General features: G+C 42.9%; 1 protein-coding gene across 13 annotated transcripts in view; it reads left to right on the top strand.

The window, feature by feature from the left end:
- Positions 1–18,021, top strand: part of Pfk (ATP-dependent 6-phosphofructokinase) — a 165,685-nt gene that overhangs the window by 57,772 nt on the left and 89,892 nt on the right. For 7 of the 13 annotated variants that reach the window (XM_045764814.2, XM_045764812.2, XM_045764811.2 and 4 more), the window contains 3 exons: positions 1,127–1,316; positions 11,218–11,428; positions 15,466–15,574. In XM_045764814.2, the coding sequence (XP_045620770.1) occupies positions 1,127–1,316; positions 11,218–11,428; positions 15,466–15,574 (510 nt within the window). Of the gene's footprint in view, positions 1–1,126; positions 1,317–11,217; positions 11,429–14,808; positions 14,918–15,465; positions 15,575–18,021 lie in introns of all 13 variants that reach the window. The other 6 variants (XM_069337696.1, XM_069337695.1, XM_045764813.2 and 3 more) reach the window with 1 other exon arrangement.

Here is an 18,021-nt window from a genome sequence, read left to right as displayed (position 1 = left end):
CATTTAACTGTTCAAGCAAGTAATAACCCCTTGTGCGCAAGACAACACGCTCGGCACCTGATGATGCAGTGCTGCTTTGTATCATTCTGCACACTGCTAACACTGGCCAAAACTCTGCTATTATTATCAAAATCTTGATGACTAAATCATGAAAATTAATCATTTTCCACATTTTCCAAAGGAACATAAGGTCCCGTTGCATTTTGTGCTGTCAGACTAAACCAGGCGTGTGTTGTGGCGAGTCACATTCATTGGCTTGACTCTTCGTGTCACTGACATCTGAGCCTCGTGCATAGTCTCTATTAATGTCTGGATCTTGTCACCATCATTGTCAAATTGTTGCAGTTTACCTCTTTATTTCATTGCCTGCAAGATAAAGTATGGCATTAGTCGCATGGTGGTGCTGTACACTGCTGCTACATGATTTCCTTATGGTTGGTTGCTGTGTTAGTATCGAAGCCATCACGCCAAGGATGGGTACCCATGGTGGACAAGGTGGTTTATGTTTGCACAAGGTGACTGATGATAACTAATAGCCTCAGGCAGTGTATGGATGCCCCAATTACCAAGTGAGAATTATCTTTAATGGTACATATGTACCACCCTGGGTACAATGTGCAGTTGAAGTAGTTAATAAATATCAAGTGCCAGTGCCATAACAAAGGAGTTTGTGGGCCCCCATCTGGTTGTGGGATGAGTAAACTGACCACTGCTGGAGAGTATATCTGGAGAGGGTTTTGGGAGCTCAACTACCCGAGCCCAGCCATGATAATTCTCTCCAATTTTGATGTTGCTTGTTAAAATGTTCTCATGGTAGTTTATTTTCTGCAAAAGACTTTCATTTATAACAAATCCACAAGGGCCGTGACGAGGATTCGAACCTGCATCCGAGAGCATCCCAGACGCTGCCTTAATCGACTGAGCTACGACATGATCAAAATGTTTTTTGTGGATTTGTGGAAATTCACAAATCCCTTGTGGATTTGTTCATTTGATGCATCACACCATTGTGATTTCTGTGTGTAATGACTTTCATTTATCTTTATCTTTAAACTTTCTTATACGACTTTTCATATTTCATAAGCTACTCAATTTTTATAAATATCGTTTGGTTTTATTTTTCTAGGGTGGCACAGTCATTGGTTCAGCTAGGTGCAAGGAGTTCCGTGATCGTGAAGGACGTATGAAGGCTGCCAAAAACCTTATTAAAAATGGCATTACAAACCTAGTGGTGATTGGAGGAGACGGTTCGCTTACTGGGGCAAATCTCTTTAAGCAGGACTGGCCAGCAATCCTTCAGCTTCTTGTCAAAAAGGGTAAGTGTTGTTGATTTTAGCAAGTACTGTATATAGTACGCTACTTGTTCAATACCTGTTAAAGACTGAGGATTGGAAATTCCGCAGCCCAGTTTCTGACCAGGCCTCCTGGTTGCTGTTCTGATCAACCAGGCTGTTCGATGTGGCTGTGAGCAGCCTGACTTTTAAGAGTTACAGCCTGGTTGATCAGGTATCCTTTGAAGGCGATTCTCTTTTGGACACCGAGAGGTTGGTCATTTTCATCGTATGTGTAAGGGAGGAGTGTTGAAACGTTTTGGGCCTTTGATGTTAATAATTCTGTCGGCATGCATATTGCACCTCTGCTATTCAGTGGAGCTATTTTGCACATCTTGCCATGCCTTCTGGTGTTGCGTTGTTTTATTTGTGTATATTTGGAACCAGTCCTTCTAATATTTTCCAAGTGTAAATTATTATGTATCTCTCTTGCCTGCACTCTATTAAATACAGATTTAACAAATTTTAGATGGTCCTAGTAAGCCGTAAAGGATCTTTGCATGCTCTCCAGGTCAGCAATTTCTCCAGCTTTGAATGGGGTTGTTTGTGTGCAACAATATTCCACTCTAAAGAACACTAATGTCTTAAAGTATCATTGACATGGCATCTCTTCTTTGAAAGGTTCTTGTTATCCAACCTGTCATTTCTCTTGCAGTTGTGACAGCAACTTTGTTGTGTTATTTAAAAGTAAATTCTTCATACATGATTATTTCTGAATCTTTTACATTGCTTTTTCTTTCAATAGTAGTGTGGTTTGACTGTTTTATGTGGTTTCTGCTTTGATGTTTTCGTTTCTCCATAACACAGTAATTGGAACTTATCTTCATTAAACATTGTGTTATATTCTGTGGCCCACTGAAAGACTTTATTAACATTAGAGTGGAGGTTTGCTGCATCCTCTATACTGTATTTTCTACTCTCATGAAAATTCTAGTGTCATCTGCAAAGGATGATACAGTACTATGATTTATATCCTTGTCTGTGTCTAATATGAGGATGAGGAAAAGTACCAGAGGAAGCAAAGTGCCTTTGGGGAACTGGGCTTTTCACTGTGGATGGTTCAGATTTTACTTTGTTGACTATTACACTAAGGATTCTGTTAGGAAGTTAAAGATCATTCTCCCTACTTTACCAGTAATTCCTTTTGTGTGCAATAACACCATTGTTACCATGGTAACATTGGTCAAAGGCTTTTGCAAAAATCTGTGTATTTGTGTCTTCCATGGCATCTAAGGCCATGTCATAGTGGTCTAGCAATTGAGAGGCAAGAGTGCCCTGTTCTGAACCCATGTTGACCAGGGTTATGAAGACACTGTTATTCTATGTGTTTTGTGAGCTTACTACTTGGCATTCTTTCAAAGATTTTTATGATGTGTGATATTTGAGTTATTTGTCTATAAATTTTTGCCTTTGCTGTACTACTGTACCTCCTTTGTGTAGTGGCACAATCTCTGCTGTTTTAAGTATGTCAGGAGTAACATTAGTATCTAGATTCAATCTCCAAAAGATGTTTAGGGCTTGTGATAGTTTTTTTTTTTTTTTTTTTTTTAATTCTTGATGAATATACAATTCCAGGAGTCTGGTAGAAATTGCATGTTATAACACTCATCATAAACCATTTGATACCCACTCTTAAATGATCCTATTTGACTGCCAATAATTGTTTTCAGCAACTGGAACACTCACTTCTAAACTGCCAACAGGTGGTAGCAATACAAAATTGGAGGGATTGGAGGTGGCAGCCACCCTCATTTTGCTCTAGTGTCCATGTAATGGTACCATAGCTCTATCGAGTCAGGTCTATTGGTAAAATTGCTGATTGTTATCGAGGCTATTCCAGGGGAAGAGAGGTTCATGATTAGTTTGTATTACTGTGTAGTGCCCAGTCTGTGTCTTGACTTTGTGATCTGCTTCAGCTTTGTTCCAGAGCTACCTTGCCTGGCACTAATTTTGAAGACACAAGTCCACCTTCTACCAAATCTGAGGTTGAGAACCCTTCAACTGGATAGACTCCTCTTGTGTGGGCCTCTTGACAAGTCTGTGATCTGAAGCCTTGATGCTGGGGCTTATTTTTAGTGTACTCCAGTTTTTTAACGTCACTCTTTCAATTTGTGCTTGCTGTCTCATTTGGGTGAGTGCTGAACTTAACTCTCAGGTTTTGTAGCTTGAGAAGTGTGAGAGACTTCAGGCCCCAGCTGCCCTTGCCTTTGCTAGTTGCTTGACAGTTGGGTTTGGATTGTGCCCCCAGTATGCTTCTCTCCCATATGAACTTCTTCTGTAGGGTATCGTCTAGGGTTGGTTGTTTTGGTTTCCACCTGGTCTGTTGGGAGCCTGATTCTGCTTTTTAGTCTCAAGGTGATTATCAGGAGAAAGCACTAAGCCATTACCACATTACCAATACCAAAAGGACTGTATATAGCATTTGCAGTTTTACAAGGGGTGGGGGGGGGGCATTACACAGGATCTTATCTGTAGGGGGTTCTGGGAGTTCTACTTCCTGAGAGAACTCCCAAGCCACGGAGTTCTATTCCGTGGCTTGTGAGAGCTTGGTCCAACAGGCTGTTGCCTGGAGTACCCCACAGACTCACATATCCACTACAACCTGGTTAATTCACCACTTCTTGCAGGAAACCATTTTTTGTCTTAAGTTCACTTTTCTTCAAGAAATATTTCTTGAAGTTGATCAAACCAGCCACGTACCGGACCGACCCGATCTGCTGAAAGAGGCAAAGTCGCAGAAACACCTCGGGTTCAGACACCGAGCAAGTAGCGCATGAAACCAAGGCTGGGCCGGCCACCAAAGGGCCAACAAGACTACTCTCCTCTGGTAAGTCTCTAGCTGAGCCAGGACCCAAAGCAACAGCTGGACCAGGGAGGGGGGGGGGGGAAAGAGGTACAGGTAACCCCACCTTGACCAGTCCTGCTGAAAGCCATTAAATTAACATTGAGGGCTTCACCACAAATGGAAAGCTGCCAGGACCACGCTGAAGCAAAGAGGTCCATACGTCTGGTAGAGCCAACTGAAGGAGTTGGCGTCGACCGTCCATTCCATGAACAGGGGAATATTGAGACAGGACATTTGCCAGGACGTTGCACACCTCCCCAGACATGAACCGTATGGAGAGCCAAACCCCGAGAATCTAGTAGACGAGTCACTCAAAGCGACCAGCCCCAAAGAGCCAAGGACCGAAGTGAACCCCACGGTTCAGGCAATGAACCACCGGAGTAGTCCGAATGGAGTCGTATCATTGAACCCTGAGCTATCCAAACCCTTTGAAGCGACAGCCAAACCGCCGCAAACTCCTGCACTATGCTGTGACCCAGATGGAAGGATGGACCCCAATGCCCCTGGCCGTCCTGGAGAGCACTGGTCACAAAGCCACAGCCGAGAGACAGGGCATCTGTGAACACACTGAGCGAGGGCTCGGGTAGGTGCCACAGCACTGAACCCCGAAAAACCTGAAGAGGAAGCCGGCGACGCAGCAACCGATGCAAGAGCCCCCCACCCCTGAGGCCGAACATAGCGATTGCAAGAGCAGCCGAAGGGACTTTCCGAAGGAACCAGAACAACCGCTGAAGCCAACCTCAACCCGGCTGGTAAACTAGCACGGCGAAGTACAGACTCCCGCACAGCTGCTCGAGCAACCACTGAGTGACCCGGGAGCCCCCCAGAAAAAGCTGAAGACAGGACTGTAGCTGCAGCAACGCCTCCAGAGGAAGAGACAAGGCAGTGATTCGAGAGTCCCACACAAGACCCAGCCAAGTTCGAACCTGAGATGGGACCAGATTGGACTTCCTCCAGTTCACTAGGAACCCGAACCCAACGAGCTGGGAGAGAACCATACCCCAGGTGAGCAGACATGCAGGCTGGCTGGGAGCCCACACCAGCCAGGTGTCGAGGTAGGCCAGAACCCGAAGCTCTAACCGACGCAGATGGGTCACCACGACCCGGGTGAGATGCGTGAATATGCAGAGTGCCAGATTCAGGCCAAACGGAAGGCATCGAAAGGTGGTGGAGTGGCATGCTTACCGCATGCCACCCCACCACAAGACCTAACCAGTCCCTAAACCCTGGATGAATTGGGACGTGCCAATTCGCATCCCGGAGGTTCAGAGACACCATCCAAGCATCCAGTTCCAATAGAAGCTGAACCTGGGACAGAGTGGTCATCCGAAAGGAGCGGCAAATGATCCAGGGGTTCAGGCGGGACAAGACCAGAATGAACCTCAGAACCGCACAGTCCCTTTTTAGGACTGGAAACAGGCGGGAAACCCACCTGAGGGACATGGATGTGTTGACCACACCCAAGATGACCCGACAGAGTGCAGGGGAAAAGGCCTGCCCTGGACCCCTGAAACGCCGACAAATCGTGGGACTGGGCGTGAGCAAACAGCGCAAGCCTCCCCCATTGCCCGTCAACGGGGCGACCCTCAAAAGGGCTGACACCCCTTATGAGAAGCAGACCACCGAGCAGAGCAATCTCTGTGCCGACTAGATGTCGCCAGCTCTGAAACTGGCACCACTGGCCTACCACGACCAGAGGAACCCCGAACCCAGGCACGACCCTTCCGGGAACAACCACCACATCCACCCCCGGAGAACCAACAAGTCCGACATGGGAAAACAACTAGACGAAGTTGCCTGCAGAAACGGATCTGTTTTTGACCCAGCTGTTGCTTTTGGTTCTGGCTCGGTTGGAGACTTACCAGGGGGAGAGTAGTCTTGTTGGCCCCTTGGTGGCAGGCCCAGCCTTGGTTTCAGGTGCTGCTTGCTCGGTGTCTGAACCCAAGGTGTTTTCTGCGGCTCTGCTTCTTTCAGCAGATTGGGCCGGTCCGGTATGTGGCTGGTTTGATCTATTCCTCCACTCTTTGCGTCTGGTCTTTTTGACGCGGGTATATCACCATTCATATGATAATGAGATGGCTTTGATGATGGTGTCCCTTCCACCTGTGAGCTTCAGCTCGGCAACAGCATGAAGTTTCTTGGCTGTGGAAAATGGCGAGAATTCGCCATTTTCTCTCCATTTGTACGTTGTCGTCTATTTCGGATTGGGTTGTCTTATTCTTTCTTTCTTGGTTTTTTCAGGACCCCCATTTGATGCCTAATACTGTGGCCAGTGTTTGTGGTGAATATTACTTCTGCTCCATTCCGCAAGCTTTCTCGTGCTTTGTTTTACTTCCAGGCTGCTCGTGCGCCGCCTGAGCCGTCCTGGTCCTTGGACTGGGTGCACTTTTTTTCTCTTTTCCTAAGTTTGTGGTGGCACCTTCAGTTCAGGATTGTTTTTCCAAGGCTCTTTTTACAGTTGGCATTGGCCTGGGGGGTGTTGGGTTGGGGAGCTTCTTGCTCTCCATCAACACAGGGGTTTCTGCACTTTCGGTCCTGGTGTTAGGCATGTTCGGTTGGAGCCGTCTTTTCTGACGAAGAACGAGTCGGCGACTTCCAAAGATATGGCCCTTGGGTCGTTGATGCTTGGTTGGTTTGGCCTGGGGTGCATCATGTGTTGTTGCAGCTCTTCGCCGTTACCTGCACGCCACAGCCTCTGTGGCCGGGGATGCATTTTGGGTTGTCCCGGTCTCCCTCGTTCCCTGTTCTTGGGGTCTTCCAAGTCGTCCACAGGGTTATTCGGTCCAGCCAGTCTGCGGTTTATCCTCGTGCCCATGCTGTTCACAAATTTGCTGCTTTGGCTGCCGTCTTTGGCTGACATTCAGGCACAAGGATTTTGGAGGTCGAACAGGGTCCTGTAAACATTGCTGGCCCTAGTAGGGCGCGTTGCTCTGAGTCGCAGGCCCAGCTGTATAAAGCCAGTTGTCTTGACATCGATTTGAGGAATGAGTGGTGGCCGTCTCCCAGATAAGTCCCTCTTGTTCCTTTTCTTTGGTTAGGTAGCTCCGGGAAGCCTCCTCACAGAAAATCAGCGTTGAATGTAATGAAACACGATTTTCTGAGCGAGTCCCGAAGGCTCCTCCGCACCCTCCCTCCGGTCAGCGCTTTTCACGTTGTTTCTGAAGCTCGGCCTCGGAACTGAATGGTGGAGCAGCTGGTGCGGAAGATCCAAACCCTCCATGTTACCCTCCCCCACTTCCCAGGAGTGGGGGAGGGTGGCATGGACTAGTGCCGTGACACCGGGGTCTGATGTTTGCTTGTTTGCTTGTTTTAAAATTTGAGTTGTTTTTCTGTTCGGTCTTTGGTAGCAATTAAATTCTTTTTTAACCATGTGGGGTTTTTGTTATGCCTACCTTTCTAGATACCAAACCTCGTTCGATGGCATGGAATGTTTCCAAATACATAGGGGTTTCCATAGGCCTTTGCTCCTCGTACCTCTCCGAGGGGGTCAGGTTCTAGCTTGTCTCCCCCCCCCCCCTTTTTTTTTGGGGGGGGGGGGGGGAAGACATGTTTTGAAAGTGGCCCTGGAAATTCAGCATATCAATGAGAACACCAAGGAATTTACCATCTACTTTGTTACTAATTTGGATATTTTTATATTCTTTAGATTAATTTGATGAGAGGATTTACCCAACAAAATAAAGGTTTTATCAATGTTAAGGGTGAGTTTGTTAGCAGTTAACCAAAGATGGACTTCATTTAGTTCAGTATTCAATATTGTTTTTCTGATCAAGATGGTTTGGACTGGAGAAAATGAAGGTTGCATCATCAGCAAATAAGTGTCTTGAGGTGTTGAGAGGCATTTGGAAGGTCATTAATGTAGCTTAGAAAGTGTTTTCTGATTGTGCCTATGGTGCACCTACTCTGGCACCTGCACTGGCTCTATTCTACATTTCTGGCCACATAGTTCACTCCTATGTTATCATTTTACTGTACACATGTTGGACTTGACCTTCCATTACTTCCCATGTACTGTACTTGCCTAGTTGTGCTTGCAGGGGTTGAGCTCTGGCTCTTTTCCATGTACTGTATATTTTATGTGATGACACACTCGTCTCCTTTCCAGAATTCATTTTTAAATAATCCTAATAATTTGTGCTTTATTGGGTCTGTGTGCTGTATATGTTCACTATATTCCCTCTGTTTTGGCAATCTCTCCTACTCTGAAGGAGAGAGGGAGTATTGAGCAGTACTCAAGGTTGGACACCACCAGGAATTTGAATAGCGGGGGCAGTGTGGTGGGATTCCTGTATTTGAAGGTTCTCATAATCCATCCTATCATCTTTATGGCTGGCGCTGTATTTGCTTAGTAATGCTCCCTAAACGTTAGGTTGTCAGACATTATTATTCCCAGATCCTTGACATGTTGTTTTCCTACTATGGGCAGATTTGATTGTATCTCTTTACGTTTTATTTTGTCTCTTGTTAGGTCCAAAATTTGTTTCCATTCTAAAGTGGGAAGTTTTGCCACTGGTAGATCTTAATTGAGCCATTCTGCCACTTATGGATTATAATGTGGCAGCTTATTTATGAGCTCACATCATGCTCTGTAGGCTCTTGCTTTGGCTGTCGAGTCAGATCTTTGTTATTGTGAGAGGAGGAATTTAATGTCTGGTCCTTGCCACTTGTGAGAAGCCTTGTGGTGGTGGTGCTGCTGCTGCTGCTCTTCCTGGTTTTGTTGGTGGTTGTGGCACCAACATCAGCGAGCTGGGACTAAGTCTTGAATTAGCAACTAAAACCCAAAGGCCAATGGGGAATCTGGATATGGAGCTGCCAAACCCTCCTGCCTAACCCTCCCCCCATTGCAGGATGAGGCAGGAGTTATCTAAAGCTCTGTTCAGGAAGTCGAGAATTAACTCTGAAATGATTCATATCAAGTTATTGGGAAAAAATCTCCCATTCTAGGATAGAGCAGCAGAAGCAGCTGTGCTTACCAGGAAAGTCATTTCTCAGCTTGCCTCTCGGGAGGTAGCTGAGAGCCGATACCTCAACTCGGAGCAGGATCCAGATCAAACACAGCCTCACAGTGTGACTCAGTGTCAATAACAGCAACTCCTGCCTGACCCATAAGCAATCTACCTTAGGAAGAAATTTATTCAATTAGTGATTATGAGCATTGTAGCAGTCTGCCTTTTCTCTAGTCATTAACATAGACTAGAGGTTCAGATCATCAAGTAGACATTTGACACTACCCTGTGGTACACTGGATCCAATTGAGTAGCTTTCACCTTTTCTCCATTGAAGACTACTTGTAGTCTGTTCTTGAAGCTTATCCAGCAGTCTGTGGTATCGAACCCTGTCAAAGCGCATGTAATGTTCAGTGCAGGAATACAGATGATCTTGGATCATCTGTGACATCAGTGACTGATGTCACTTAGTGGGTAGGTTAAAAAAAAATGGCAACAGAATGACTTTTTCTGAAATTATATTTTTATCTACACAGCATTCAATTACAGACTGCTGTCATGTGTTAAGAGGTTGTAAGAATTTTGCCAGTAATATTGGATATTGCCAGGATATTGGTCTGTAGTTACCCACCACTGAATGGATCTTCCTTCTTTGAAATAAACCTACATTAGCCTTCTTTCATAAGGAGAGCCAAATGCCTCAAGCTAAACAAAATTGTTCGAGACAAGTGAGAGGTGAAGCAAGCGAGTCTGCACAGCTGTGTAATAATCTCGGGCTGACCTTATCAGATGGCAAACTATTTTTGGTTTAATAGCTACTGCTGACAACTTTGACAATTCTTGAAACAAGCTATGAAGGCTGTTTTGGATCATAAAACTGCATTTTGGTAGCAAAGTGGTCTGGTTGTAGGTCAGCTTTTACCTGATTGCTGTATGCAATACAGAAGTCCCATCTTCTTAATTTAGGGATGGTAGTGTGTGTGATACATATCCCTGCCAATCTTTAACTTTAATCCAACTTCTCATTCATGTTTTCTTGTTTCTGATTACCATTGGAGAAAAGATCATTCTTGAACTTTTCATTTGATAAGCTCATCTGAGAATGTTCCTGTTGTAAGCAAGATGACACCTTTTATATCTCCAGAGTTGTTTGTAACTTTAGCTGCCACCCTGCAAAGACAGGTGAACAATGGCTGATCAGAAGGTTTGATCTCACATACTGCTAGTGAAAATGTACTGCTGCTATGGATCCAGTATGTAATTTGGGACGATGTTTAACTTCTAGCATTACCCTTGTGAAGGGCTTTCCATTCCAGTGGAGTGGTGTTACATGGTTCTTGTACCAAAGCCAGGTGGTGCAAGTTTATTTTTCACCTTCATCAGAATAGTCAGAGTAGTGAAGACAGCCTGATGGTTTGATGAGCCAGTATGTCAAAGGGGTCCAGAATAAAGTATACATGCAGGTGGGTCAGTTATAAGAGGATCCAAGGCAGCACCTAAACTATGAGCTGGAAAAGTACAGGTATAGAACTGCTGAGAGTTTTTCCAGGTTCCCACCTTGAGTTGTTGAGGTCTTGCACAATTATGTTGCAATAGTATCAAGATTGTCATTTTTGATGAGGAAGCACCCTACTATTGAGATCTACCCATTGTGCATACCAGAATAGACGTTCTGAGATTTATAAATACATGAACTTAATTACCAGAAGAATAGACATGACAAGCGGACATCCTCTATAGGTTGGGAATGTACAGGTTTATTGAAACTACCTTTCCTTCTTGGCTCCGCCTGTCACTGCCTCCTATGAGGTATAGCCAGCAATCTTAAAGTTCTCAAGAGTCCTTTTTATTTTTTTCCCCCCCTAAAGAATGTTTTCTATAAATGAAGTTTCCAGCTGTTTGTCAATGAATGAGAGTTTGTAAAACTATTTGATTGTATATACAAAATGTGTAGTCCACAAAAATACAACCTTTGTAGAAGATAAAATAGGGGAGGAGTCAAGGGGAGACTAATCATTTATTAGCCAGGCAGTGGATATGCAAATGCAATGTACTATTGAGGGATTGAACTTCAGAACCTAAATTTTGTTTGCAGGAGACATCACAGAAGAGGAGAAAGAGGCTTATTCTCACCTCAACATTGTGGGTATGGTTGGGTCTATTGACAATGACTTCTGTGGAACTGACATGACCATTGGCACCGACTCTGCCCTTCATAGGATCATTGAAGCGGTGGATGCCATTGCTTCAACTGCATATTCACATCAGAGATGCTTCATCCTAGAGGTCATGGGTCGACACTGCGGGTAAGTGAAATCTGCCCCTTTGTGAGAAGATGTGAAATATGTTTTATAGGCATATCAGTCATGGGAGTTAAATTCACATTGTGCTTTGCTATCAGTGTTTTTGCAACATTTATCAGATTTTAACTGAAAGCCACCATCTCTACTGGCCTCTATTGGGACAGGAAGCCAGTGGCTTGTCAAAGGTCCCCCCTCTCCTCCCCGTGTTTGAGAATTATGCCTTTATGACTTCAGTGGGTAGGAGATTTTATGGATTTTTAAACCTGTAGGTGAGGAAGGGAATTACCAGGAGAAAGTGCCAAGCTATTACAACTATATAGCACTTGGAAGGGTTCAGGATAAGGATTTGGGATAGGATAGGGGGAAAGAAATAGTGCCCAACCACTTGGACGGTTGGGCATTGAACGCCGACCTGCATAAAGCGAGACCGTCCCTCTACCGTCCAGCCCAAGTGGTTGGGCTTTCACCTATGAGTGACAAAGCATCTGTTTTCTGTCATTCACAGTGGCTTGAGTTTTTGCTCCCTTGTATGTGTTACATTTGGCTTATGATGAGTGGTCTGGATGAACATCCTCGGCTAGTTCAGAATTTTAAGTCTTGATGAGATGAGCCGTATGTCTAGTTTACAGTGACCCTCCTGACCATTGTGTGACCCTCACCATTATAACATGTATAATGTATATGATGATAAATTCAGATACATGTTAAATAATCATGGTTTGAAACAGTTTTATGTACAAGTTTAGACTTTTAGTTCTCTTTATACCCTGAACAACTATGTTTTTCTTAGTTTTTGCTGGAATAATTTTGTCTGAAAATCATTTGTGACAGTATTCCTTCTTAGCTAACAGTGTGGTGTTAAATGCTGTGATCACATGGCAACCTTACCTGGTTGATACCTGGTTGATGGGGTTCTGGGAGTTCTTCTTCTCCCCAAGCCCGGCCCGAGGCCAGGCTCGACTTGTGAGAGTTTGGTCCACCAGACGGTTGCTTGGAGCGGCCCGCAGGCCCACATACCCACCACAGCCCGGTTGGTCCGGCACTCCTTGGAGGAATAAATCTAGTTTCCTCTTGAAAATGTCCACGGTTGTTCCGGCAATATTTCTTATGCTTGCTGGGAGGACGTTGAACAACCGCGGACCTCTGATGTTTATACAGTGTTCTCTGATTGTGCCTATGGCACCTCTGCTCTTCATTGGTTCTATTCTACATTTTCTTCCATGTCGTTCACTCCAGTACGATGTTATTTTACTGTGTAGATTTGGTACTTGGCCCTCCAGTATCTTCCAGGTGTATATTATTTGACATCTCTCTCGTCTTCTTCGTCTCGTCGTCTTAGGAGTGCACTGAGCCACAAAAATGTTCACATGTTTTGTATAAACACAATTTATTGTTTTCAAGAATTTCAAATTTGAAAAATAAGAATGATGACCGATGTAATACATTGAAGAAACTAATAATGGTTATCAGAGTTATAAGGTGAGACGAGGTACGGAAGACACATTTAATGAATAATGGGTGATGAATGACTTCTTGTGGCACAGTGCTTGGTTCTTGTGTGTGAAATTCATGTTTGTTCAGGGATGAAGGTGGCTATGGTGATTCTGTATGCTCTGTGATGACATTGACATTCAAAATATTTTTATGTAGCGTGAGAGTAGTAAGATAAGACGTGACAACATTGGGTGATTTGACTGGGAGAATGTGCTTGAAGGTACAATGTGATAAGTAGGCTGGGTGTACCAGGAGTAAATGATGATGATATAAAAGTAAATGAAACTGCAAGAGGTCACCTAAAATACTGTTAGTGGTTTTGGGAAGATACAGAAATTAATTGCCAAAACCTGTACCTTGTATGAACAAATCCACAAGGGCCGTGATGAGAATTCGAACCCTTGTTCATTTGATGTATCACGCTATTGTGATTTCTGTGTGTACTGTACCTTATTTATTTATATAAATTACAGTTACTGAACTTGTAAGAAATTTGAGGGAATTTGAGACATTTTTCAAATAAAGACGTGTTATAAGCTCTTGTTGCAGTATATTACAAAATGTTGGCCTAGAAACAGGTGACATCTCACACATGAAAGGTTGTTCTGGAAACTGGAACATGCTGGAGGAGACTTCTGACTTGGATAAAAAAAAATAAAAATTGACAAAATTGAGGGCAGTAATCAAACAGGAGAATTATTACCAGTGGAGTACCACAGGGTTCAGTTCTAGCACCAGTATTGTTCATTGTCTATTTAAACCATCTACCAGAAGCAATACGAAATTATGCGAACACATTTGCTGATGATGCTAAGCCTAGATGTATCACCACCTAAATGCTAAGCTACTAGGTGGTCATGATGCTACTAGGGAAGACAAACTTTGACAATTATTATTCCTTTGAAGAAGACCTGGACAAAATAAGTGTATCAAGCAATACTTTGCAAATTTAATTTAACGTGAATAAATTTGCATTATGGAATATGGAGTAGGAGCAAATAGGCTTCACACAACTTGCAAGTTATGTGAAAAAGCCTTAAAAAATTCTGATCAAGAAATAGATCTAGGGATGGTTCTGGATAAAAATTGAACTGTCACCTGAGGATCACATAAAGAACATTGTGCAAGGAGCATATGCTATGCATTCAAACTTTAGAATTGCTTTTAAATACATTACATGGATGGTGAAATATTAAATAAACTGCTTATGACCTTTGTGAGACCAAAATTGAATATGCAACAGTTGTATGGTTGCATATTCAAGAAAGTTACATACTCGTATTCAATTTTCATATCTCAAGAAGCATATCATTAAACTGGAATAAGTGCAAAGACATGAAACTAAATGGTTTCTGGAACTGAAAAACAAAAACTGTGAAGAGAGGTTTTGGCTTTAAACCAAAGATAGAAGAAAGAAGTAATGATCACTACATATAAAATAGTAACATGAATCGACAAAATTGAGAAAGCAGTTTTGAAAACTGGAACTTAAAGTACAAGAGTACGTAGGTTCAAACTAAGCAAACAAAGCTGCCAAAAGAGAACATTAGAAAGGTCACTTTTGCAAGTAGTGGGGCTGGCTCAATCCCATCATATGGCCTAATTATTTTCTAGTGATAGTTGGCTTATATGATTAAAACATCATATTGGACATGTGAAGTTTTTTTTTTTTTTTCTGGCTTCCTTAATCTGTATAGCGCACACAAGCTTAGATGTTGGGGGAAAAGTTTTGCAAGTTGTCGCCCAATAAAGATAGTTTGAAGGGAGAAAGAGGCATCAGAGTATAAATAGGTAAATGGATGTTTAAGATATTATCAGTGTGAATGTATGCAAATGGATACTCCATACACTCAATATTTAAATATATTTTAATAAGATTTGTTTTCCAGGTATCTGGCTCTTGTAGCCGCTCTGACCTCCGAGGCAGACTTTGTTTTCATGCCCGAGTGTCCCCCTCCTGAGAACTGGCGGGATAAGCTGTGTAATAAGCTGCAGCAGGCAAGATTGATTTCCTCTTGTTTTATAATTTGTTTGCTTTTCAGGCCTGCACCTTCATCACTTTGCTAGACATTGCTACGTTGCCTGCGAGGGTGATGGTTGCTACTTAGCATTAGTTCGTATTAATCATTTCTTTTTTCATTTTCTATATTGATTAGTGGTTATGTGCCTGGATAAGTGTAGACTTTCGTGGTGTGATGTGTGGATAGGTAGATGACTAGAATGGAACTATTGCACTTGCATGTGACTTTATAGCGCCAAACGCAACAGGACACTCACTATTATTTCTTTATTTTCAGGGGAGGTTAATTTTATATGAACCATATTTGCTGACAACAAATTTTAGTTTCTATGATTTCTTTTTCCACTCCCTCCTTAATTTCTTTCTTGCTAACACAACACACACACAAATTTATCCATCACATTTTAAATTAACAAATGAATGCTTAATGAATAACTTGGCACCCTCCAAAAAACTTAATATATGGATTGGCTCAACCATACACAATAAATTTCACTTCGAAATACAAATGCCCTTAACTCCTTAGCTATTTGAGTGTGTCTGCTGGCCTATCCTGTGAAGCAGACTACTTGTTTATTCCCGAGTCTCCGCCTAGTCATGACTGGCCGGATCATCTGTGCCAAAAGTTGGAATCGGTAATATGAAAACGTATGCTTGTGCGTGTGTGTGGCTTGCAGTTTTACTGCCCAAGAGTTTTGGTTTTAACTTGTATTATTACCCACTGTCCTTGCTTCCTCATGTTAACTTCCCAGCAGAGGGTGGCCACAGTAGATGTTTCTCCAGGAGGTTCTGTTACCATACATGCCAAGGTCTGAACCCTCCTCTCACCCTTTTTCAGTACTATTCCACTCTTCCCTTCCATGATACTGGTGTTCTTCCTCTTCCATATGACCCCCTTATTTCACCCTTGTACACCCTTTCGTTAAAAGCTTCTCGGGCATCCGACTAACATGTCTCTGAAGTTACAGTTTGCATTTATGATTGCATTAGTTTAATTTTGTAATCTTAATATCACGTTAATTAATTTAATAAGTGTTGAGCAAGGTAGTGCCATTGTTTGACTTGGAAAAGGGGGGGGCTGTTCTTACTTAATATTTGTGACTAGGTGTTTATTCAAAGCAGTGAGATATCAGGTAGTCTTCTCTGGAACTGTTATAAAAATTTTCATGACCCAAATATACTGCTTATTCCGTATCTATGATAATGTCAGCATAATTCCCAAGTGTAATTTCCAAAGTATAGTTAGAGGATGGATCTTCCAGCTTTGGCATATTTAATGCCTCTACCCTCTCCTTACTGCTGTTTTTTTTTTTTTTTTTTTTTTCTGAAAACTATTTAGTAGTTTGTCTTCATCCGTTCTAATTTAGTGATGTGGTTCTTGAGATAGACACCATCGTACAACTGCTGCATATTCCAATTTAGATCTCACAAGAGTGTAGTTTCTTTAGTATTTCTCCATTCATATATTTAAATATATTTTGCTAGCATAGTGCAGACTTCCCTCACAAGATCCTGTGATCCTTTCTGTAAGAGTTTTTTTTATCTTTTCACATAATTTATAGGTTCTGTTGTCTAGTTTCTTTTCCCTATTACATATTTCATTACGGGGCAATTATTTACATTGAATTCAAACTGCCATGTGTTATTTCATTCACTTATTTTGTGAAGGTAATTTTGAAAGGTATGGTAGTCTTCAGTCTTTTACTTTCCCTAGTAACAGCATCTTCAAACATATTTGTGACTGTGCATCCCCCTCTGGTAGATAGTTTATATAAACAATGAACATTTATTGGTGTAGGGAGTGAACCTTGTGGTACTCCACTAGTGACATTCTCTAGTCTGATACATTTGCCTCAAATTACTGCTCTCATTTTTCTGTCTTAATTTTTTTTTTCATCGAAGTGTGTCTTGTGGGACTGTAAGTGCAGTCAGCCCAACCTCCTTTCTTATAGGGTGATTATGTAATTACACAAGTGTAGTTACAGGATGAAAGCTATGCTCGTGGTGTCCGATCTTCCCAGTATTTATATAATGCTTTGTATAGTGGGGTGGTGTGTGTATGGGGGGTGGGGAGGAGGGTATGCTGGTTGTTAATTGGGGAAGGGGGGGGTGGAATGGTGCAAACATAATTAACAAACATGTCCAACCATTTCTGGACAAGGGATTCCAGAAATGGAATTCCTGGGATTCGAACCCGGAATTCAGGCTATGTATGCACAATCGACTTCAGAATGGTCCAGGACGGACCGAAACGTCGTCGTCCCTTCTCCTTTTAGTGTGTGGTCTGGTCAACATCATTAACAAAGTTTGCAGACTGAAGTGTAGGTTTTTGGGAGTTTGACTTACTACCAAGAACAGAATAGATGCAAGGATGAACATGGATTATCCCTATGAAGCCTTTATCAAGAATCATAATAATGAAATTCACACTTCAAAACTTGGTATAAAGATAATTGACTGTTCTGAAAGCATGTAATCCAACACCCAAAGATAGTCATCTGGAAGACACCAGCCCAAGTGTAACACATTTCCAGCATAGTTAGATACAACACCAACACGTTGTTTGAAGTTAGCTTAATGTTATAGTGGAGAAGGCCTGAAATCAGGCACAGTTCCCCAGGATGTGAGTGCAGGCATAAATGTGTGGCTTGCTAACTTAACTACACTGCGAAGCATCTGGGAGAATTAGGACAAGGCAGCAGGGTACAGTGGCGTAGGAAGATGATCTCTGAGGAAGAGTGATGGGTCATGTGTGGGGTGACTGGATTTACTGACCTAGTGGGCCATCTTGCAACAACTTGACTCTCCTTACTGGTTACCTTGATGTTCGGTAGTGATTGAAAGGTTTTGATTATAGCTGAATTGACCTTCTGTAGGTTATTCCAGGCTGGATAGACCCCCCTCAACACCTTCCTTGCCCCAGTATAACTTTGTGGGGATGTGTTAAGGGCCCTCCACTACACCAGGGTAATGTGTCGACATGCCTTGATCGTGTCCAGTCCTGTTCATGTGAGCAGCAGGACCTTGCCCAATGCCTAAAGCAGCAGCTGATTGTAAAACTCTGAAAGTAGATTGTTCGAGC

This window comes from Procambarus clarkii, chromosome 38, assembly GCF_040958095.1.
Source record: "Procambarus clarkii isolate CNS0578487 chromosome 38, FALCON_Pclarkii_2.0, whole genome shotgun sequence".
Classification (NCBI taxonomy): Eukaryota; Metazoa; Arthropoda; class Malacostraca; order Decapoda; family Cambaridae; genus Procambarus; species Procambarus clarkii.
The sequence above is the reverse complement of the archived record's forward strand: the minus strand, read 5'-3'. Positions and strand labels throughout refer to the sequence as shown.